Below are 23,679 nucleotides of genomic sequence, written 5' to 3' on the forward strand. Positions count from 1 at the left end.
TTAGAGCTATTTTACATAAAGTAATCAAGACCGAGCAAGTTTGTTTGAAGAACTATTTGTATACCATGGCAATAGTCTAGTTAACTTGAAGTTACCGAAGTACAAAAGACGACATACAAAAAGATGCATGCCTCATCCGCTCTTTTTTTTTTTTTTTTTTAACTGGGACCTTTGATGAATGTGACATCCTTGGACAGTCAAACAAGATAGACAGCACGGTGTGTACATATATATATATGTATATATAACATGTACTGTACATATTTTAACTGTTAACACGTCTGAAGTTCACTCACGTATATCAATTACTTGCTACAATTCTATGAAAATTTTACTGGGGGGGGGGGGGGCAAGTTGCTGAAGCATCCAGGCTTTGGAGGGAACTAAGGGTAAACCAGTATGAATCCTAAACTCCTGGGGAAAGCAGGACAGGGCTTTAACTGCACTGCACGGAGCGTGTAATCCTGAGTACCCAACCCGTGGTGGCAGGTCAGGTCGCGCTGACTGCATCAATTTGGCTAGTGCTAACTTCATTCTTTTTATCTCCAACAGACCAAAGCCTGTCTCTGCTACCAAGGTTTGGCCAGTCCCTCAGACAAAAGGCACTGCCTGCTGCTCCTCCACAATGTGGAGTGTGTTGAGCTATGGATGGAAAAAGCTGAACAAGCCATGAGCTCTGGGACAGACATAGCTCTAGAATCAGACATAACTGTTGTCAACACTGGGTAAGTCCTCAGCACTGGGTAAGTGCAAACCCATCTTCTGAGTACTTGTGTTTTTCATTTTGGCATTTAGTATGTGTGACTGTTAGCTGCACAGATGTTTAAAATTTGAATGAAAAAAGGAGGTTTGTTTTATTTCTTACATTTCAAATTCTGTTACAAAAGCTGGTGCTTAAGTAATGATTGCTTTTAATTAAAAAAGCAAAACAAAACCCTTTAATGAAAATATTCCCAGTGTATCACGTGGAACTGACACAAATCAGTCTTTGCTGGACAGTAAAGGAACACATTGCTCTAGAGTGTTGTTGTGCACAGAGCAGAGCACAGGGGAGGCAGCACGGAGAGGAGCAAGGCAGGGGGCCGATGGGCTTCCCTCTGCAGCTCTGCCAGTGCAACTTGGTGCTGATGGGCCTGGCTGCTTCACCCTTCAAGCCCTTGGGCATGTGCTGTAGTTGCCAGGGCCCCAGCCTCCGTGGGGTTTGCTCAGGTGCTCCCCGTCTAAGGAGGTTTCTCCACCTTGCAGTGTCTGCTACACAGTCAACTGGAGCCTGAACAGCACTTATTTTCTGACCATGCGTGTATCACCAAAGGGGAAGAACATGTTTCTTATCTTGTAGGCTTCTTCTAAATTTGAAACTTAACTAAAGATTTTGGTCCTTTTTTTGGAGGCAGAGGTTTATGGATACAGAAGAAAAGGAAGAAAATAAGCAAACTAAATCCAATTTTCAGAGATACATCCCATTGATGAGGTAATCAGACTCTTCAGATGTAATGGGTCGAGCTTTTTTAAGCTTCTGTCTCACTAAACGCAGTCTGCAAGCAACCATAAGCAGCAGTAAAGCAGTGATGGCCAAGCCTAAGGCCAAGGGTAATACAGCACCTACAAAGAGGTTAAGAAAGATTACACTTTTAATACAGTGAGAATTCAGTAGAGGAAATCTGAAAATTCTTTTAAAAAATATGGATAGTCTATCAGCTATGTGCTAATATTTGGAGCAACTGACACTGGGAAAATATACTGTATGATCATATGTGTAAAGAATGGTTCAGAATACAGAAGTACATTGTTTCATTCTTGACTATAATATCTAGGTCTATAATGCCTTACTGAAAAACCCTAACACAATAAAAAAGAAATTCACATGGTCAGTCTTACCTGTTTCTGGGACTGGACGACTACCTCCAAGCTGATCTCTCTTTGGCACAGTTATGCCATTTCCATGTTTATCATCTGTTCTTTTCCCTGAGGAACTGTTATCTGCATAAAGCCAAGCAAGATAAATGAATACAGGAGTTTAGTCATTCAGTAAATCTTAATCATGAATTTAAATAATGTGAAAATAGTCTAAGAACTGCTGACACCTATTGTATGATTTGAATTTTTGAAGTAACATGAAATTTTAGCTAAAATGTAAATTCATTTTTGCATCACAAGCCGAAGTATATTTCAATGAAACCCAACTGGAGTCAACTTCCACTGATTAAAAGATAGATATAAATTCTATATAAAAACTTCCATACTGGAATCTAGACCAATATGAGTTAAAACATTACTAAAGCAGTTATATATAGCTGAAATGTAGGCTACTTCAAATTATGTTGAGCTCCACTCTTTGTTTGTAAAGCAGGAAACGCATAGCTTGGCTGCCCAAATTGCCTTAATTTTGCCCTTTACCCAACACATACATGACTGAAATGCTGTTTGTACCGAAGTACAAACAATATTCTTTTATACCTTCTGTTCTACACAGAGCTGAAGAGGCTAGTTCACCATCTTTGAAATGGCTTCCCACCTGTTTTTTATCTACGTAAGAAGAGATAACACATACACTTCTTTTCTGCTAGGAAGTGTTCATTTTGGGTGCACAGACAACAGTAGTTTTGCTTCACAAGAGCAAAAAGTAACTTAGCTGGGACTTGCTCCTCCTACCCTATAAGAGAGACATGGAGCTACCAGAGAGAGCCCAGTGTAGGCCTGTGGAGATGATTAGGGGACTGGAGCATCTCTCCTACGAGGAAAGGTTGCGAGAGCTGGGCCTGTTTAGCCTGGAGAAGAGAACGCTGAGAGGAGATCTTACCAATGCATAGAAATATCTGAAGGGAGGGTGTCAAGAGAATGGGGCCAGACTCTTTTCAGTGGTGCCCAGCAACAGGGCAAGAGACAACGGGCACAAACCATAACACAGGAAGCTCCACCCGATTAGGAGGAAAAGATTCTTCACTGTGAGGGTGGCAGAGCCCTGGAACAGGTTGCCCAGAGAGGTTGTGGAGTCTCCTACTCTGGAGATATTCAAGTATCTCCAGAGATATCTGGAGATACTATATCTGCCTGAACGTAGTCCTGTCGAACATGCTCTAGGTGACCCTTTTTGAGCAGGGGGGTTGGACTAGATGATTTCCAGAGGTCCCTTCCAACCTCAAACATTCTGTGTTTCTGTCATACCTTTGCACTAAAGTTCTATGCCAACAGCTTTGGAACTACTTCATACAATAATGACAGCTTAATCCAGCAACAACCTCACAAAAATCAGAAATATGCCTGTTTTAAGAATAATGACTATTTTTTTTAGTGATAACGTAAATATTGTAAGGCACTTTGGCTATGAAGTGTCCTCAGAACTGTAATAATGCCCATGGAAATATGTTATGCTATTATATCAGTAAAATATGAATGTGAAACATTGTAATCAGAATTTCACGTAATGGTGGATGTTAAAAGGAAGTGTTTAAGTCAATTAGCTTGGAACATACACCACATCCACCTCCTACCCACCAAGAATAGCTCTGAAGCACTGCAGAAAGCTGGTGAGCCAGTGGAAGCAGCAAATACTCGTGCCTTTTAATTGATGCTTAAATTGTTTCATTGGTATTGGTGTGATGTTAGTATTAATGTCCCCTCTCTAAGTTACAAAACAGCCTCCCAGGCTCTGGGTTTATTGGCCTGTCATTATGGTTAAAAGTGTATAAACACTAACTTTACATGCCATGAAATGCCTTAGAAACAAGTTACAGTCCTCACCATTTACACTAGCAGTGCTCTAAGTTGTTCTAGCATGTAAAAGGGCCTTAAGGAAATGTTAAGGGTAAATTACACTGGCTTTAAGGTACTTTTATAGTATCAGAGCTGCACATAATAATTTGAATGTAACAGAGACCTAAGCCAGCAGCTGCTTTTTGTTTCTGTTTTCTCTAAATAAAATTAAATAAGTATTTTCCTTAATTCTGGAAATACCCAGAAGACACCAGCTCATCTTAGAGCATTCCAGCCTGCTTGACAAAACTAGGTCTGAATGCCTGGTTTATGAATTTTTCTGCCAACTGAATAAAGGGAGTATTTAAGTCAACTGCTTGTAAAGACATTTAGCAAATATATCTGAATGTATAGGGAAGTCTAATGGAGAAAAAATTTAGAAGGATGGTAGAATAACAGAATCCTTTCAAGAAAGTTTGTAGGGTTTTGTTAGGATTTGCAGCTATTCCTACAGAGTAGAGAGTCTATCTTGTCTGTTATCAACTGGAAAAAAAAATATCCCAAAGAGGTTTTGGATCCTGACATGGTGAATGTCTACATCTCTTTCACAACACATGAACAGTAAGAGGGTTTTCCTCTGAAACAAATCCAGTCGCCTTGAAATTTGCACAGAGCTTCCAAGGGACTTGAAATTCATCCTCCTGGTGCTACTTTGAGTCAGAGTCCTAAACTAACATGTGAGATTTTGTCAAATAATTCTAGAGAGTTTGAGAAAGGAGGATTTTGCCCTGAAGTGTTACAACTTTTATACATTTGGTCTTCTTGCCTGCCTAGTAGTATTGTTAACACTATTAAGCTAAAGCATCTTTTGTGGGTTTTGTTTTGTTTTTACTTTCTCTTCATTTTCTAGTCTGTGTCTAGGAGATTGCAGTGTAATTTAGGGTAACCAGAAAGGGCTATGCAGACCTAAGTTATGGATACTGCTATTGATGCCTCTGCAGCAAAAACATGACTAAGGCCTGGGCACTCAGTCAAATGTAATTCCATCCCTGAACAGTACTGCAGAACAGCTGGTGTAGGCAGCCTGGAGAGAGGCAGAGATCCTATGCCAGGGGAATGCAAAGCTGTTATGGTGATTTATACACTTGCATTTGCTGTGCAGGGGAGTGAAAAATCTTCAGGCTGCTTATGGATTCAACCTGTCTACATGACCATGGTTGCTAGAATAACTATTGCTTCTTAGAAACCAGTCCATTACTCCAGTGTGCTTTGCTGCAACAGTATTTTTGATATATTCGTTTACAAGTGCAGCAATGCCAGAATGTACAGCTGGGTTTGAGAGCCTCCCTGGAAGGAAATCTGGGACACTTTGGAGGCAGCCATGCAGAAATGCTGTGCTGGCCTTTTGGAGGAGATGCAGTCTGGGTTACCTCACTCTGGAGATGTGCCTGTGAAGGGAAAGGAGTCCTTTATTGACATCAATTTCCTTTTCCTGCATCTACTCCCACCTACTACAGAAAGATTTGGCCTTCTAACTTGGACTAAAATAAATCATGAGACTGTTACAGAAGGCTCAATGCACTGTGTGCCATGGTAATCTCTAAGTTGGATGTGGCCTTCCTCTACAGTCGCAGTGCCATAGAGGAACCCCACTGCAAATGGAGAACAGACTCACTCACTGTCAACATTGAATGACTTTTTTTTTTTTTATTATTATTTATTGTTAATAGATCCTGTTTTAGGTGAGGGAGAGGTTGCAAACATTGCTACTTATCTTGGATTTGTGTATTACTCCATTTCATGCTTAAATGTAAATCCTCAAAAAGCTTGTGCCAAATCAGAGCCAAAACAGGGGGGCTACTATAGCAGAGAACGCAGGTTATGGGAAATTGGGAGAGAAGGTGTTCCTCATATGCAGAGAACTTGCATTCCTGTCGGGAAGAACAACCAATTCTCCAACAGCTTAAAACATTACAGTTCACGGTCCTTTTAAAAATGAGAAAAGATAAATATGGTGGTCCCTGGCAGAAAGATCCCTTTACTGAGTATCTTCATTCTCAGAGATGAAGGTTACTATGAGAAGTTAAGTAGCAGAAGGGTACTGTCTTTAGTGGTATTGTAACCACCACTGTAGTACAGGCAAATGTGAGAAAAAGCAAAGCAATTCTCTCGTGAAACCTCTTGGTGAAAGCTTCTATTCTTGAAAAGTCAGCTGAAAACTCCTGGATCAAGCATCATGTCTGATCACCACCTAGAATGTGCCACATGCTGTCTCCAGTAGTAAATTACTCTTAAATTAACATCTTCACTTGTTCTGCCTTGAAGTCACAGTATCTACTAAGACTGTCATGTTTCCCATCCTTGCTTTTATTTCCATGCTTGCAAAGTCGGCTTTAAGCTAAAAAGCAATGTTATTGTATTGTGACTATGAGGTGCACAGGTATTGCCTCGCCACTAGCAGAGGATGCGACACACTGTCTCAGCAAGAGGGTATATTCTAGAACAGCGTTTCTGCCAGTGAATTTGCTGAACTTTTGAGGTGTCTGCACACCTCAATTCTTCTAGCAATTATTGCCCTTTCTGATTACTTTCTAGACGGACTACTTAGAGCTGCCCCAGTCTTTCTGTCCCTCCTAACGAAGTTATTCTCTTTTAAGCAATAGGTCAAGTAAGGCAACAAAGTGAGGCTACACAAAGACTGTGCATATGAGCACAGTAACTGTATTTACTTTCAGTAATCACAGGAAAAAACCACATACATATGCTTGAAGGAGGGACTAGCAGACAGGATGTCCAAGGAAGTATTCTCACTGCTACGTCACCGAGTTTTGTCCTCTATTTTCTCTGCCTTTCATTACTCTAAACCAAGGGGATTGCCTGAGCAGGGAGGTGGTGAATCCCTGAGAGCAGCCTAGACACTTCCTGCAAGTCTGAAGCACTTCTATGGTGAAGAATCCAGCTTTCCCTCTGGGCCAGTGTTCTAGCATAAAACATGCACACATGCACACAGCAACTGTCTGCATTTTTGTGGAGCCTTGTTAATAGCTTTGGTTTGTAATCTCCTTGACAGGACTGTGACTGAGGGAAGCCTAATTTAATGAATCTGGGTGGATTTTTAGGAATGAGTTGGATGTCTGTCTGCTCTACTCTGTAGAGATTGCAATGCTTGCCAGTGGGCCAGGACCAGATGCTTTCTTGGGAATCATTAATGCATGCAACCCTGATGGAGTTTAAGTGCCTCCATGAGAAGATAGCAACTCAGAAAAGATTTTGGCAGTCACCCATTGGACTTGGATACTGAACATTCAGGTCCCACTGCCTGCAACCCCTTTGGAACTGATCCATAAACTATTTAAAAATGCACTGAGATGTTTGCCACTTGCCATTTTTTGGTTAAAAGTAGTGGGCCACTGAGTTAGTGAGCTACTACTCTACAAGGAAATCCTTAAGTATAATTTAACTGAGATTAAATTATGACTAAGCTTTGTCAATAGAGCAACACTGAAAAGAAGAATCAAAGTGAGACATGGTCAGCTGGAAGTCTTGCCTGTTCAAAATTAAAAAGTTTACAATGGCTTCTGATATTACACTAATCACTGAGGCCCCATCATAATTTTTTTGTTTTATAATAATTTTACTTTTTTTCTTTTATTGTCTGCTGCTGTGCAAAAGGCTACCTTGACAGAGAAAATTGTCCAAGTAACTCACTGCAAAGGGTAAACACTGAAAGTGACTATGCAAAGTGCCACTCTTTTGCATTCACTTTCAATCATAGTCTTAGATTATAGGTTGCCAAATTTTTATGCTGGTGACCTTAATTTTGGTTTTACTTTCAGAATCACCAACCCAACAAATTTTTTTTTTTTAAAAAAACTACTTACCAGCTGAATTTCCATGGTGTTAACCATGCTCTTGGATAGATTTAATCATTAGTTTGGGTAGTGCCATAGCAAGCGTTGCTCAGTACTATGAAAGCCGAAAGGATTCTAGGTAGACTTAAGAATTTTAAGTCATCTCAATAGGGAACATTGAGTTCACTTGCAATGCCAGAAAAGAGGAAACACGTGAAAGGTAATTTTACCACAAATTTCTAGACATTCACTGAAGCAGTCAAATTCTTGGAGAACATTGTTTCCATTCCCCTTGCAGCTACCATACGTGAAATGTAAGGTAGTGCCTGATGAACCACTGAAGTACACAGAGGAAGTGCCTCTTACAATGGCCAGCATCAGAGGGCAATAAGCACTGCTCTGTTGCAACAAGAAAATAAAACTGTGCTTGTAATTAGCTGCATCTCCGGCTGTAAGAATCAGTCTAAATCCTGAAGAAATGAAAGTGGGAGGTCTTGCATTCATTTAAAAAAGGTTCTGTACACACTGCTTTAATTTCATTCATGTGTCATTTCAGTTCATTTAAAATCACCAGCATGGGAACCACCTGTTTTGACTGCCTTGAGATGTGCCAGCTTCATTCCAGCTTCTGGACTTTTCAGGCAATGTTTGGTAATTGCTGCCTGTAAAATTACTGCACACTGACTCACAACAGGCTTGTGATCACTACAGGCCCCACTTCTAGGGATTTGGGAGATTTGTAACTAAAGAATGAGCCTTCTCTAAACTGAAGAAAATTTTTTCTGGCCTGGGAAATGCAATTCAGAAAGAAGTGCCCATAAAAATTAAGATATTTGTTCAGAGAAAAAACAAAAAACATAGAAACCTTTCACCAATTAGAACAAGAAGCGATACAATTATGCAATTACTTTCACCCAAGCTTTACTTTGGTATGCTCTACTGAAGGTATCCCCCTACATCTTTAAAGAGCCTTATACATCAGCTTATATAGCTGAACCTGTGGCAGAATTTGTATTTAGATCATTGCATATCTTGTTCCTTATGCTGTACTCTATTCTTAGCTTTTCCATGTTTTAACTTTCTTTTTGCCACCTGGTAAAAACGAGACTAGACAATTATAAAGCAGTATCTAGTTGTTATTTACCTATTACATGCTCTTTTTGTGTTTTTTGTGGTTTCTTTTTTACATTTGCAAAATTTTACTGTTAGCAAAGCACCAAAAGACAGCTTAATTAAACTTAAGGTAAAAGACACTTTCTTCCTTAATAGAAGACAGTTCATTGAAAACAACTCTTTTCAATTCTTACCTGGCACAAATCCACTAATTTGTTTCTTTGGTCCCTGAGAAAGCGATTGATTAGACGTGTCTGCATCCAGTGAAAGAAGCGGTTGATTTCTTACAGTAGTTTTCATGGTGTTGTCTGTAGAAAAGTTTTCATATGCATTTTCAGTCAGTCCTACAGTCCTTTGCTGGGTAGTGCCAATTGCTGCATGAGTCACTGTCTTCCGGCCTGGGCTGACTGAGTTAACAGAAACAAAAACAATCATTTTTGTAAGGAATTAAATGAAATGGGGAGTGTGCAACATATGGGCCCTGAGGTAGACTAAACAAGCTCATCAGGTTCAGACATATGATGAAACGTGAGTTTCAGTTGCATAGCAAGTTACCAATTGCCCCAGGTCAGCCATTAGGTAAGAATACACGTATGAACTCTAATGTGAAATCCAGCAGCTGAAATACTAATGAAAGAGTGTGAGCCATCATACCAATCCATCCCGTTCCCCCCTGTTGATTCTTGTTGACTTTGTTGAGAATGGGTACATACTGAGGGCGAATAACAAAGGCTAACAGAAGAATAGTGAATCAGCTTGTTCCCCTGCTTGCTCACATTTCCAAGCATTTCAGATTTTTGTAAGGTGCGTGACTGTTTTCAAGCATACCTATGAGACACACTTGCAGATGAAGATAAGGTATCTAGAATCATTATGCAAATAAGGAACCGATCTTTTAAATGTTGATAACTTTAACTCAAAATCTATCTTTTGGGGACTTCGGCAGTTTTAATATGCTTTAAAAAAATGGATTTAATTTCTGAGCACCTGCTGTATGCTGACATCAAACGTGCCTACATACTATTTCCAAAGAAAGCCTCTAGACTGAGAGCAAGGTGATTGTTCATGGAAAGAGAGAACATAGAAAGCATCATTTCCCTTTGATCGTACAGTCTACGATTACCTTCATGATCAATGTTGTTGCACAGTGCACTTACGGTTCTGGCAGAAAGTTTCATCAGATCCATCAGGGCACTGTTTCACTCCATCACAAGCAAATGTGATGTCAATGCAGCAGCCATCATCACAGATAAACTGGTAGCGAGAGCAAACCCCAACACAAGCTGTTGAAAAACAATTCTCATATTACCGAATGAGAACTCCAAAATACTCAGTCAGTAACTAAAATCTCTAGTATCAAGCAAAAGTAAAATCAGACTGTCAAGAAAGATCACACATAAAGTAGCAAGTTGAAGAAAGGCCTGACTCAGCTCTATAATGCTGTATGGACATAGAAGCTATGAATAAGAGCTGTTCCTTACACCCTCATCACTGTTCTGCAAATCATTTTCTCTACAGGAGCTCTCAACCTAGAGGCTATAGCACCTTGCAGTGTGCAGCACCTCTCTGCAGCACCTTAAGCTGCAGTGGCGTAAGCTGAAAGGTATTCTTTCCAGGCTTAAAAATTCCAGGACAGCCCAAAAAACAAATAGATGAGATCTCTCTGGTTTTAATTGCATTTCTCAAACAGGTAATTCATACTACATATCCTTTCTGTATTTCTGACAATATGTTATTTTATAGGCACATATATGAGCTGTATTATAGCTATGGGCTCTTTTACAGCATGTTTTCTGTAACCTGCTGGAAAGACTAAAGAAAGAATGCCCATCATTTATTCATATGAGCAATACATTGACTGAAATACAGCATATGTCAGAACAGGAATGAGCATAAGATCTTACAAGCGATCCTCACTAGAAAGAACTGGATTGCTGCCTGCTTTAGTATTTAGATTCCTCTAGAAATACAGAATGTCCATGGACATTTCACAATTGCAGATACATACTCAAAGCTCTCCTGAAACCCATTTTGATCTTATAATTACTGCTTACATATGTACTATTGTCTTTCCAACAGCAGTGTATTTCATTGCTTTGTAAAGCACTATCAAGTTCAGTGTTTGGTTAAGCTGGTAATGGCAAATAGATTTACATAAGCAAATCATGACCTTCAGCTGTTGTACTGCTATGCAGCATAATTTCAAAAGCTGAGCAATGCTAACGAAAGTATGGCATGAACATGTATTGCCTGTTCAAAACCAAAAAAACTTATACTTTGAAAATGCATCTCATTAACTTCAGCACTAATAATGGCACAGGTCCTGTGTGCACCAAGGCATTGTGCACTGGTTTAACTACAGCAGGAGCACTTAAACTGCAAACATACTTGGGGAATTAGAAAAAGAATAAAAGCAGCAAATTCTCTATTTGTTCTACCCAAAAGATGACACAGATCGCACAGCAACAAATAAATAAATCAGCAAAACTCTTAGCGTGCTTTAGCTGAATTAAATGTTAATGAATACAATTCTATCATTCATTACTGGAACACAGACATTATTAAACAAACTCATAACTTTTTTCGTAATACTAATTTATTGCCACTGGGACTGCCCTCTAATGTAGAGATAATACACTGGAGCAGAGCAAAGCTTTCACTGGTTCAGCTGAATATAGCAACATATCCAGATACACCATGCTAGTTTAACCTTTACTTTGTGCTAGAACAGCAGATCTATATTAGCAACTTGCTAATTACATGGTAATAAGAATATACCACTTATATCTATATACATGCTATTTTTTAGTTAAGAAAGAACACAAAAATGACAGCCACTGCAATGTGACTTCCTTTCTATCTTTTATGCTTTCAGCTTTCTTTCTATATGTCTCTAAAGCTCAGAGTTTAAAAAATGATGATCAGTTTCAGTTTTCACAGTAACCTAAAACTTCAACAACTGCTTAACAAACATTTAATAAAAAGCTTAAATGCATGAAAACAAGAAACCACCCCACCTTTTAGCCTACAGGTGCAGGCCAATATTACTATTAATTTGTTAGTCTCACACATTATGAATTGCTTTTAACAGGTCTTCCCTGCAGTACGAGCCCTGCCACGTTCTAAGCACCCTGTGTGACCATACAATGGACTGTAACAATGTGCCTGACACATATGGCAGTATTTCATTTTTCCAACCCGGCATGCTTATTAGCAATACGGCGGTGAATATTTAGAAGCTTGGAAGCATTATTGCTCTAACAAAAATGTGACAATTGCTTCCTGAATTTGAAACAGCAATTCAAAACTGAAAGAGATGTCAATACACAAAGAACAAGAGAGAGATAATAATAGAGGAATGGAGAATAAGACTTCTGCCTCCACCACATCACACAGCCAATGATTTCAGTCATTTTCTCACCTACTGCAGAATGAACCATGGGAAGAACGGTCACAGAGACATTATCAGAGCTCCGCTGTCCAGCAGTGTCCATCACAGTTAGCTGGAAAATATATACACCTTCCTTAAAGTGAGACAGCTTCAGTGTTCCTGGTTGTGGTACCTGATAAAAGAAACCCAGTGAAAAAAGATCATATTAGTATAAAGGATCTGTCCATCAATTTTGTGTTCAGTGCTTTTCATACAGAAAGAATACTGCTCTTAAGTCTAGCCAAACCACTCAAGCATGTGTATCAGCCTGTCACATTTTGATCTTTTTTTGCTTTCAATATGGAAAAACAAACATGCTTAACATTTGTGTACTGTTTTTAATGGTACACTTAATTACGTGGACCTGTGGACCCTAACACTGGAAAATAAATTGAATCTATAAATTTAAGTCAACTTTTCAGTAAAGAGAAATATAATTTCAGAGAGCAGGCAGTAATATTTTAGAATATTTTGCCTTGTACTCTCTGTCCAGTTAATCTGTAGACTAATACATATCTAATGACACAAGTGCCTTTTACAATATATTGACTTTTGATAAGGTGACTGATAGCATGGCTTTACTAATAAGACTGCCTACTTCTTTCCAGTGTGACATTTATATATGACTCGCAACTTTTACAAATTGTCTGAACTGAACTTTTCTACGCCCCTGTCCTTCATTTTCATGCTTTGCTCTGTACTGGAAACGGTGACTACAGTGACTACCCTAACCATTAGATTTTAGAAAGTCATATATTTATGTATATATATGTATATATATGTACATATATGTATAGAAACAGCTTAAATTGGATTGTGTCAGAAAAGAATTAGGAAAGTAACTTCTTTTATGATAATTTAAAATCAGTACCAAAATGGCATTACTAGTAAAATAATAATTTAGAACAAGTTTGTATAAAATGAGTATAACATTCGTATAAAATGCTTTTTTTTCACTCTCATGACAGTTTCCACTCTCAAATAACTTCAACTATATGTGAATTCAGTAACACCTACTTTAACAATTACAAAAGAAGCCACGCACAGGTTAATTGGACATCTAGGGCATTTTTACAAGTGAAGAGCACAGGGTTACTTTTATAGCGATGAGTTACTGAAAAGTACACTGAAATCCTCTCTGAAAACCTTTAATATTAAAAACAAAATTGAATAAAGAGCTTTGGTTTTACTCTTTGAAATTTGCTTTTAATGCCTAAAAAGAACAGAAAATTTCAATAAACATGGTAATAGAGTCCTAGGGTTTTGAAGTAGGGTGTACTGATAAATTTACTTTACTCTTCCCGTAAGTTAATTTCCTAACTGAATTTCTTTCTTTTTCCATATATTCAAGTGCACTCATTTAGCTATTTGTGCTGTTCATTGCTTCCTGATGAAGAATATGACACTTTGCATTTTTATTCTTTACTGTATTACAAAGGTAAATATATTCTAAAAAGCACCCTGCTGCTGTTCACCATGGTTGCTGGGAGAGCAGACATGATTTTTAAAACTCGTAAGCCACAGAGTCCCACTTTCTTCTCAGCAAAAATCCAGAGAAACTCCACTAACTTCAGAACACGCCATTCCTCTTGAGGACCTCTGTGCTTTCCTTTCTATCTCCATTCTGCCCTGAACAATGCCTCACTGTACCTGCTTTGTTCTAAACTTTGGCTCTGTTCTAAACTTTGGCTCAAACTAGACAGTAAATTTCCAGGTAATCATCATAAAAAAATCCCCAGTCCTCCACAACTGTCACAGCACTTTGCAGCTAGAGAACATAGAGAGCAATCTAACAAGCGCATTATCCCTCTGCTAATTAATCACAACAGAAAAAAAATATTTCTACTGGCTTCCTTCTACAATATCATAAGATCTCTTTAAGCCGTCCTTTCCCCTCCTGTGCCTTCTATTTATTCTTCCGTACTTAAGTGCAAGGCAACAGCTGCCTTTTACCTTTTTTAAACACACAGCCTCATTATCCCTGGTTGCTATGGATTCATGTATATTTTTCTAAGAATAGATTACAAGAAATTCAGTAACTTCAGGATACCAACTAAATCACCAAATATTTGTATGAATAATCACAGTTATTAATTCAACATTAAAAATTAAATTATTGTGGTATAAATTCAGTGGGAGAAATTCCTGCTCATTTGAAGACAATGGAAAAGCAGCTATTTAAGCTGAAACCTGTGTCAGAATTTATTTCAGTTATCAAATATAAAGAAATCAACAAGATTAATGTGAGTTTTGCAGGTTTAAATAAACATGAGCCCAGTCTCTATTTTACGGAGCAAATTTAAGTTAAAGTAAAAACATGAACTTTAAAATTTTTAGTTAACTTTTAATTTGTGTATTCCATTTGTAGGTATATTACTCCATCACATATTAATTTCAAAAGAAATGCAGTGGTGCTGCAAAAAGTCAGATTAACAACTCAAGATAATAAAATTTTCCTTTTATCCAAATGATATCTAGCAACTACTCAAGCTTGATTCAGGTCTTTTCTATGTATTATGCTGTTTGTACTTCTCATGAATGCCTTCTGGCCTTTTAATTTTCAAGCTAATAATATAATAAATGATGATAAACATTTATCATCACACTGTGTCTTTGACAGACCATGACATGACAGACTCAAATCATGATACAGCATGAAGTAATTCAGAATTGGCTGAATATGGTAACCCTTCCAAAGATATAGACCTTGCAGTAGAAGATAAGACTTTTAAAAGTATGCAGCACTGGCCTAACTAATGCTTCTGAATACCCCTGCTGTGTTTTCTTCAAGGAGTATGGTTACAAAAAATCACTTGGGCATAAATTTCAGTAACTGCTCCCAAGAGAAATCCATCTGTCTTCTTAAGATTCATCCAGCAGAATGGTTCCTAACTGTGCCATGGTGATGTTCAATAATCATACATTACTTACATTGCCCTGCAGGAGATTAAAAAATAACCAATTGCTCAGTAGGTTTTTTCATCTCTTGGACGACAATTTCAGGTTTCAATGCATTTAGCCAGCCCTTTGTGTTAGGTGAGGCTCTGGTTTGTTTCAGTTTTCCAGATCTTGAGTAACTTTGCTGATATGGTTAGTTTATCCAACTTGTCTTTGATGTAACTGAGCTGAATGGATGTGAGTGGCAACTGTCAAGTACTGCTTGTGGTGGCACAGGCACATATGGCTTCCTGGGTTTGGGACTGTTCTTTTCCTGTTGCTGATGCTGTGCTGTGTAAACTCTTCCTATCTAGGGGTAGCATCTCTGCAACAGTAAGGACTAGAGTCTACTCCCTCTCCCCTTTGACATGTCCTTCCTGCTCTGGGTGGAATCCCCAGTGTGCTTTCAATGTTGTAGGCTATAACAGACCGTGAGAAGACTCAGCGGGTTTGAAAAATTTTTCCTTTCCCTTTCTGCTGCTCCTATAGCATCCACAAAGGAAGAGTAGGGTGGAGAATCTCTCTTGATGGTTATTTTGATAAAATGATGAAAAAGGTTAAAACTCAATTGTTGTGGAAATGGTACAGATACAATAAAGTACTACTTCAATATGTCTTGTGAGGTCTACATCAGAAATTTCTTTGCAGTTTCTCCATAAGCACTGACAAAAAAATGAAGGTGAAAATACTGTATTATTTTTAGTAACTGACTTACTGAGATTTCTCTGGCCTGGATCATAGAAAATAAAAAGCAGTTACAGTGAGCACAAAAATGCCTAAAGAGAGCAGAGCTGAAATACAATAGAATATAGACATCTACTTATTTGACATGGGCTGTTTCATGCCACCCTGAACACAGGTGAACTGTATAAACCACATGAAATAAAGGCTCAAGTTGTATATTCATCCTAAATTTGGTGTTCGGTAGCCGTTTGAATACATGTAATGTTTTTATTCCTGCATTTAAAACTGAACTATAATGAATACAACCAACTGCCAATAACTGGCTACATGTGAGGTTCCATATGTACCTTCATTTCAATAGCTGAGTCACCTTGCAGCAAAGTCCACTCATACTGCACAATTCCATGGTCATCTGAACTTTCTCGGCCATCCAGAAGCACCCAGTCGACAGGTGACTGCAGCACAGTATCTTGTCCTGCCTTGCACTGCGGAGGATCATCATATTCTTAAAAAAAAAAATAAAATAAAAAAAAAAAAAAAAGAAGAGTGGGAGAAGTTAAGTTATTTATCAGAGGAAACTGAGTTATTATTTATATAAGACATTTTCTTTTCATCATTTTCTTGGTTAGGATATTCATTGCACCACTCTGCATCTACCTGAAAGACAGCACAAACACTTCTCAGCACTTACGAGCAGCAGTCTTCTCTTCCTCAAATCCCAGTGAGGGACTGTTCACTTAAACACACTGTTCACTGCTTTTGGATCGTTTAACTGAATATGCTCTCAGATGCTTCTCACTGCAGCAGTCCAAATCCACAACATAAGTTCTCCAAAAGCTAAACTTTCACTAAAAAAAAAACTGTATCTGTGTTTCTAATTGAAACAGCATCTATAACATATTGCTTCTGTTTATCTGAAGGCTTAAAATATCATGTTTATAAGTACACACACTGTTAAAGCGAAGTAATTGTATCTACTTAAATTTTAGTAAGTACAGTTAACTGTTCAAAATTGTTCAATTATGTCTTGAGGAAATTGGTATATCCTTAAAATTCTATTTGCTTACAAACATGTTATGTAGAAAACCTCTGTGATGTACATGGATTTTTGCTTAGTACCACAAAACACGACTGCTAGCATTGTTTTTTTTTTTTAAGCTAAATTAAGGAAAACTGATGTAAACATGAATTACATGCACATTCAGATGGCATTTATGGTACAGCTTTTAAAACACTCAGTGCATAACAATATATTACAGTAGTGAAAGATTCATTTAAAATAAGCTGACAACGTGGTGAAGCAGTGCATAAAAACATAATGATATAAATGCAATCAGAAATGACCACCGATTTTAAATGCCTAAGACATTCAAAGTTTGATTTTCAGAACATTTAGTTTTTACCATTTTGAAATATTTGAAGTACAGTTTTTATTGATTAAAGCTGTGAACATTAACTAAAAAGTGGTTTAACTAATTTGCCCTGCAATATTCAGGAAGTACAGGGGAAGAGGGATGGATATAATTTAGTTCTACAAGTCAGCATTTGATAACTTAGCCATGAAATCATAGCATTTTGTAGTTCCCTGCCTCAGACACACTAGAGCAAGTCTCCACTGCCAGTTTCATTCATTCCCTGTGTTCTATGTGTTCCTGGCACATAGCTCACTTCCCCGAACCGTACTGAGACATACTGCAAATACAGCTTTCACACCTAAGCGTCTGCAGGACGTATCTTCCTTTTTCTGGAGGAAGCACCTGCCACAATCTGTTTGGGTGTGCAGCAGCATTCAGTGAAGAACACACATACAGAGAATTTTCATGCTGAGCTCTAAAACGCATCTACTAAACACATGCCTGTAACTTCACTTAGTTTGGGTAGAGCTGCACAAATGAAAGCCAGTGAAGGGTTCCTCCTTGCACACACTTCTGTCAAATTTCAAATCCTTGCTTGAAGTCCTGGAGCTTAACAGAGCAACGGAGCAACGGTATAATTTTCTTTTATCACTGACTAAACAGCAAACCTTTTACATGCTTTTTTTCTCAGAATTAGTTAGAGCACTCTTCTGAAAACTTCAGAGAAATCCAACTGATGCCATACATAAATGACAGAAAATTTCAATGCAAATGCCTTAAATTAGGAAACATATAAATAACTGAAAACAGAATCTAATAATAGAACAGTATTAAACAGCTCTTACTAATCCAGTTGGCACCGGAAGCTTTGCCTAATGTGTATACATGGAGTTCTCAAAATTAACTATGTTTAAAAAGCACCATTTAGGTGCAAAAAGCTGTTCACTGTTGATGAACACCAGGATTATGGTGCCAGGGCAACCTTTATTTGGAATGTATGAATTATGTACAGTCTTTCCATTATTATTTACTTCACCAGCCTCTGTCAAAAAGAGAAAAATGAACTCGACTGACCTGGATCAGAAACTGCACATCCCACTCTTACACTTCTAACCTGGAAAGAGGTTTCATGTCACCAGTCTGTTATGACTCGATTAATCTCATGTAGAATCTCTGAGGCACAGGCAAACCCCATTCCCCTTGGGCCTTAAGCAAAAAAAAACCCATCTTTTGTCTTCCCAGATTAACTTAGTGCTACAGCAGCCTGAATTGTAATGGCAGGAGTTGTTTCGGGTCATTTCAGCTTGGGGAAGCTGCAAACATTGCTGCTCACAGAAATTCCTGATGGCTCTGTACTGCAGGTTAGTGAGTGGGCTGGGCAGACAAAATCCTTCCTACCGCAGGGCACAACCCAACAAACTAAGACACATCCCTAGTGATTGCTGCTGATGTTCACAGTTCCATCATGAAGCAGTAGCTCCAAGTGGATGCTGAGCACTCTGCTTTACAGTCCTTACCAGATGGACTACAAAGACAGAAGAGGCTCCCACCTGAGTACTGTGGGGGAGATTAGGTTTCTGGACACTGCAGCTGAATCTGACAGGGATCAAAAATCAAAGCTCAAAGGGATGGTAGATGCCTCAGATATGTCTGTTAAAAAATCATAAATTTTACTAAGCATATATCTAGTCTCGGCTCTATTTGGGCACACTTTTGTGAGACGAGGAAAATCCAGGCTCTGCTCCTTAAGTCTGAGGGGACTATGCCTTTTAAAATGCCAGAACTTTTTCAGGCAGGTAAATCAATGACAAATCAACTAAACTCTTGCTCTATCAAAGAAAAAATGGTCCAAGAGAAATATTTGGCAGGTGAAGAGACAGTCCATACAGATAAAGACTTTTTCTTTGCAAAGTCATATGCAATAGAATATATGATCTTTATAAAGTGAAATATCCCCACACCTGGATAATGTGTACTTCTAAAAAGTCAGTGGAAAAAGTGAAAAGGCATACTTGGTAGCAATTCACAATCACAGCTCACAGGTGTAAAGGATGCTCAGACACAGGAAAATAGAGAAATCAAGCTCATAATGTGTATTTTAGCTTCTATTTCTAAACTTTATTTAGATTGACTGTAGATAAGTAATAGTAAAATGATAGAGTAATACTCTGAAATGCTTCAACTGGTTGCTTTCTAGAAGAAGAGCTACAGTTTATAAATAATCCTTTTTTCCTGGGGAAGCAAGAGGAGAACATGACAGGTAGTTTGTTCTACTGACCCAATGTCTATGTAGACTTGGACTGCCAATAATAAAGCTAGAGGTCTGCATGAAGGCTTTGTTATAAAAGACTATTTTACTACCTATTCCCAAATTTCTTTGATAGCCGTATACCTTAATGCTGAATCCTCCATTGCTCACCAGTAGTACCACTGAAGGAAAGCTATACATTTCTGATGAAGTATTCAAGTCCTTCTTCTTTCTTTCTACGTAAAAAATTTAAAAATTTGCCTAACAAAGGCAAAAAGCAGTGTCCATTCTTTCGGCATATGTATATGGTGGGGTTTTATTGTTAATACAGCACAGATGGCTTGAGGCTGCTAATTGGTAATAGTATTGCTATTTTACCTTCAAGTTTTACCTTCAAGTAAATCCACAGTTAAACTAGCATAAACCAGGAGTAAAATGAATCAAAGATCAGGGCTGGGATACACTGGAATGTACAAGGACACTATGTGTTTATGATAAATGTTGGTTTGAGATTATCAAAAAGAAAACAGCCAAAGACCCAGTAACACAATACTATGAAAAAATAAAAGAATAGGTAAGACATGATCCCAGTATGAAACTCCTGAAATGCAAAGTTCATTCTTGTAAATTAAATCACCGTGTGATATAACAGCAAAGAGATTCATCTTCATCTTCCTGCTATGCACTGTTGTCCCAATTAACTTTTCAATGCAATTTAAAAATGCAGTGATAACATAACATCAGACGGCAATATAATTTAATCTTAATTATTTCTTTCCTGTTTTATGTCATGGCTGACAGATGTTTGAATAAACTTTTTTCTCCCTTGTGGCTCTGCTTCAGCTCCAAAGTAATTGCATTAAGAAGCCATAATTCCCTGTTTCTGATATTGTAGTTACCCAGAGGGAAGATTTTTAAATAAAGCCAACAGGACACAGTGCAATTTGCAGATTACATCAGAAAATGCCTTTCTAGCTCAGTTCTGATAGTCACTGAAGTTGCCAAAAAGACAGAGCTTTGGAATTCAAAATTTCCCATAGCTGGAGTTTCATTTGATCAATCATATTATTTATATCATGCCCTAACTGCATTCTACAGTAGGGCTAATTCTAACTAAAGACAGTACAAAATGAAGAAGAACATTTACATATATTTTCAAAAATTTTTTTAAGAAGTCTAATTCTCTACTACTTTGGTTTAAAATCTAATCTTAAGCATTCTATCTTGCAATTTAATACATGGTTATAACACACACCCAAAATTTGCTACATAAATAATACTGTATCTAATACTCCCTCTGTTGTGAATGTAAAAAACTTGTTTTTTTCTGCGGTCTTAAGCTTGCCTCATGTTCATCCTCCACAAGTTTCTCCCTGTAGCTTTCTACTTATCTACCCGTGCACTTTGCAAAATATTTAGGTACCTAACTCCTCTGAAAATTGAGTTCTTATTTTCTCTTTTCTCCAGTATAATTCAATGAACAATCTCATAAAACTGGTGGAACTGGATGGGGAATCCAGTTCAAAGTCTCCCCTTACAAGGGGGTAAGAAATAGCAGACCCAGTCTGGATCCAGTGTTTTCATTCACACTACGACTCAGTTTTCTTCTTGTGTGTAGTGACTAACTTACTCAGGTAGATATATGAATCACTGAAGATGATGAGGAAGAGGACATATAAAAAGTACTGTCAACAAAAGGTAATGAAATTGAGATGAAATGAGCTAAGATAAACTGTTTTCTAATAATAGATTGTATTTGTGGTAGATGGAGGAGTGACTCTAAGTTCTTTGGATCAGATAAATCCAAAGGAAATACAAAGAGTCTAAATTCTTGAAGACAGACAAGTTTTCATCTACAGCTCTTTGCTCTCAATTATTTTGTGCTTAAATATGCTTCAAGGGTGACCAAACCGCTTCTTCTGACATGGTCAAGACTCTAGAGGTTATGTAGACCCTCTATGGCACCTCTAGACTATCTGTGAAATGTCTTTCTCCTCTTTGGTGAAAATCTTAAGTTCTTAAGCAGGAAAAAATCTAAATTAAGGACACAGGAGACCTGCTTAGGTGACAACTTTAGACAACTGCCAGACCTAAGAAGGCGGCTATTAGCTCGTTCAGCTGCTGTGTAGATCCATCTCAAGCGACCCCACCGGACTCCGCTGTAAGCGGCCCCGGCAGTTCACGTTTGCAAGGCGCTAAGGACGGGTAACTCCACTGGGGCATCTACGCACCGACGGTCTAGGCGGTCCTCCCCGGGGAGCGCCACGCTCGCGGCCGCGTTTCTCCCGTCTGCTGGCTCTCACCCAACAGCCGCCTGGCACATATTCCGCACCAGGCTTTCTGCAGGGCCAGGAATGAGAATGCCATTCCTTTTTCTTTTCCAGACTCCTAAGCACCGCAGAACCCTCACTGCTTGTGAGCTCTCTGGCGGGCCCGGGCCGCGCTCCGCACACCACTAACGCAGGCGGCCGCCTAACCCGCAAAACCTCCCGCGGGCGACTTCTCCCGGCCGCGCCGTCGGCTCCGGGCCCCCACGGGAAGCACGGGGGCGACGGGCCCACGCGCGCCCCGCGCCCACGCAGCCCCGCGGGCCCGGCCGCCGCCAGCAAATGGCGCCGCCCTTCCCTCCCGCCGCCATTTCCCTCAGCGTCGCCGCGGGGCCGCTGCCCGCCGCCTCGCGGCCCGCGCGGCGCTCTCGGGCGCGCCCCGGGCCGCCGCCCCCCGCCCGGGGCCCCGCGGCGGCGCTTACCCGGCGGCGCGGCGGGCGGGCCGAGGCCGAGGCCGCGCGCGGGCGGCGGCGGCCCCGCGCGGGCGGCGGCGGCGGCGGGCGGCGGCGGGCCGAGGGCGGCGGGCCGGCGGCTGTAGGTGCTGTAGCCGCGGTGCGGGGCGAAGCGGCAGACGGCGCGGCCGCGGTGCGTGCAGTTGAAGAGGTAGCAGCTCAGCTCCGCCGCCTCCCGCGGCCGCCCGGGCCCCTGCACCACGGCCAGCGTGCAGCGCGGCTCGGCGCAGCAGGCGTCCAGGCACTGCCGCCAGCCCGCCACGGCGGCCGGGGCCCGCAGGAAGGTGGCGCCGGCCGCGATGGAGTCCTTGGTGCGGATGATGGAGTCGGGCCTGGCGGAGAAGCTGCTGCTGCCGCGGCACTGCTCCCCGCCGCCCGCCGCCGCCGCCGCCGCGGGGCCCGGCTCCTCCTGCTGCAGCTGCCGGCGAAACTCCTCCAGCAGCGACTCCACGCCCGAGATCTGCGAGCGCAGGTCGGCCAGCGGCGCCGCGCACTGCCCGCCCGGCAGCACGGCCCGCCCGCCCAGCGCCGCCAGCACCACCAGCACCAGCGCCGCCATGGCCCCAGGCGGCGGCGGCGGGAGGCGGCGGCGGCGCGCAGGCAGGAGCGGCGGCGGCGGCGGCGGCGGGAGGCGGCGGCGGCCCCGGCTCCCCCCGCCGGCACCCGCGAGCGCGGCGCGGGGAGGCGCCGGCCCCGCCCGTGCCCAGCGCGGCGCCGCGGCGCGCCGGGGCTCAGCACCGCCGCCCCGAACAGCTCCGGCGGGCGGCCCCGGCCCGCCCTCCCGGCGGCAGGCCCCGCCCATCCCGGCGGCAGGCCCCGCCCCCACATCGGCCCCGCCCCTCCCCGCGGGAGGCCCCGCCCCGGCCGCCCGGGTCCGGGGGGGCGCTCGGGCACGTCCCGGAGCGGGAGGCGCTGGGCAGCGCGCTGCCCTCTGCCTTCACCCCGAGCCTTTTCCAGGTTTTAAAGAGCTTTTCTTTTCTTTCTCTCCCTAAAAGCGGGTTTTAAAAATCTCCTCGTAACCGAGGCTCGTAGTCCAGGCGCATTTTTTTTGGAAGGGAGCCCATGCAATGAGTTGACACCGAAACGCTGTCACGAGAAGGTGGTGTCCGAAGTTGTGCGATTATGAGGGGAACAAAAAATAAATGGTGGAGGTCTCTCTCCTAGAAGTAGCCTTTCTGCTCGGAAGTGAAAAAGAAAAATCCAGTGTGCAAAACCGCATCAAGCAAAATGATGTTATTTTCCGTTTTAGCAACGAAATGGCAAGCACGTGAGTTAAGAATTGCTCATGGTAGCTCTTGGCATGAAGGCTAAACTGATTTGAGAGGAATGCTTGAAGTTAAAAAACATCAGTTTTAAAACTCGTAATTTTTACTTTAATTTTATCGTCAAATGATGGCCTTGCTGATTGTGTGGCACAAATTAGCTGCCCTGAAAATCGACAGCCCCCAAAACAGATGCCTCAGTGCTTTTTTTTGTCAGACGGATGGAGCCCTGAAGCAATGAAGTAGCATATTCAGATCTATTAGCATTAGGAAAGGTAGACATGCCAGTACATGTGCAGAGATGGTGATGGGTTTTGCACTGCCTAC

General features: G+C 41.0%; 1 protein-coding gene across 1 annotated transcript; it reads right to left on the minus strand.

Annotated features, from left to right (window-relative positions):
• Nucleotides 1-22,676, minus strand: LRP11 (LDL receptor related protein 11). Its single transcript, XM_062573725.1, has 7 exons — nucleotides 22,061-22,676; nucleotides 16,056-16,213; nucleotides 12,079-12,220; nucleotides 9,815-9,940; nucleotides 8,852-9,064; nucleotides 1,879-1,980; nucleotides 1-1,602 (listed from the first exon to the last, which is right to left on the minus strand). Exons 1-7 carry the CDS (start codon nucleotides 22,647-22,649, stop codon nucleotides 1,448-1,450), a joined length of 1,485 nt encoding a protein of 494 aa, XP_062429709.1. The 5' UTR covers nucleotides 22,650-22,676; the 3' UTR covers nucleotides 1-1,447.
• Between the last annotated feature and the right edge of the window lie 1,003 nt (nucleotides 22,677-23,679).

This window comes from Rhea pennata, chromosome 3 (genome assembly GCF_028389875.1).
Source record: "Rhea pennata isolate bPtePen1 chromosome 3, bPtePen1.pri, whole genome shotgun sequence".
Taxonomy (NCBI): Eukaryota; Metazoa; Chordata; class Aves; order Rheiformes; family Rheidae; genus Rhea; species Rhea pennata.

Bases quoted from the DNA above. Each gene is read 5' to 3' on its own strand.
- LRP11 (XM_062573725.1), bottom strand. From the start codon at position 22,649: ATGGCGGCGCTGGTGCTGGTGGTGCTGGCGGCGCTGGGCGGGCGGGCC. The intron at 1,981-8,851 runs GTAAGAATTGAA...GGCTTTATGCAG, and splicing joins AATTAGTGGATTTGTGCCAG to ATAACAGTTCCTCAGGGAAA. The intron at 1,603-1,878 runs GTAAGACTGACC...ACCTCTTTGTAG, and splicing joins TCGTCCAGTCCCAGAAACAG to GTGCTGTATTACCCTTGGCC.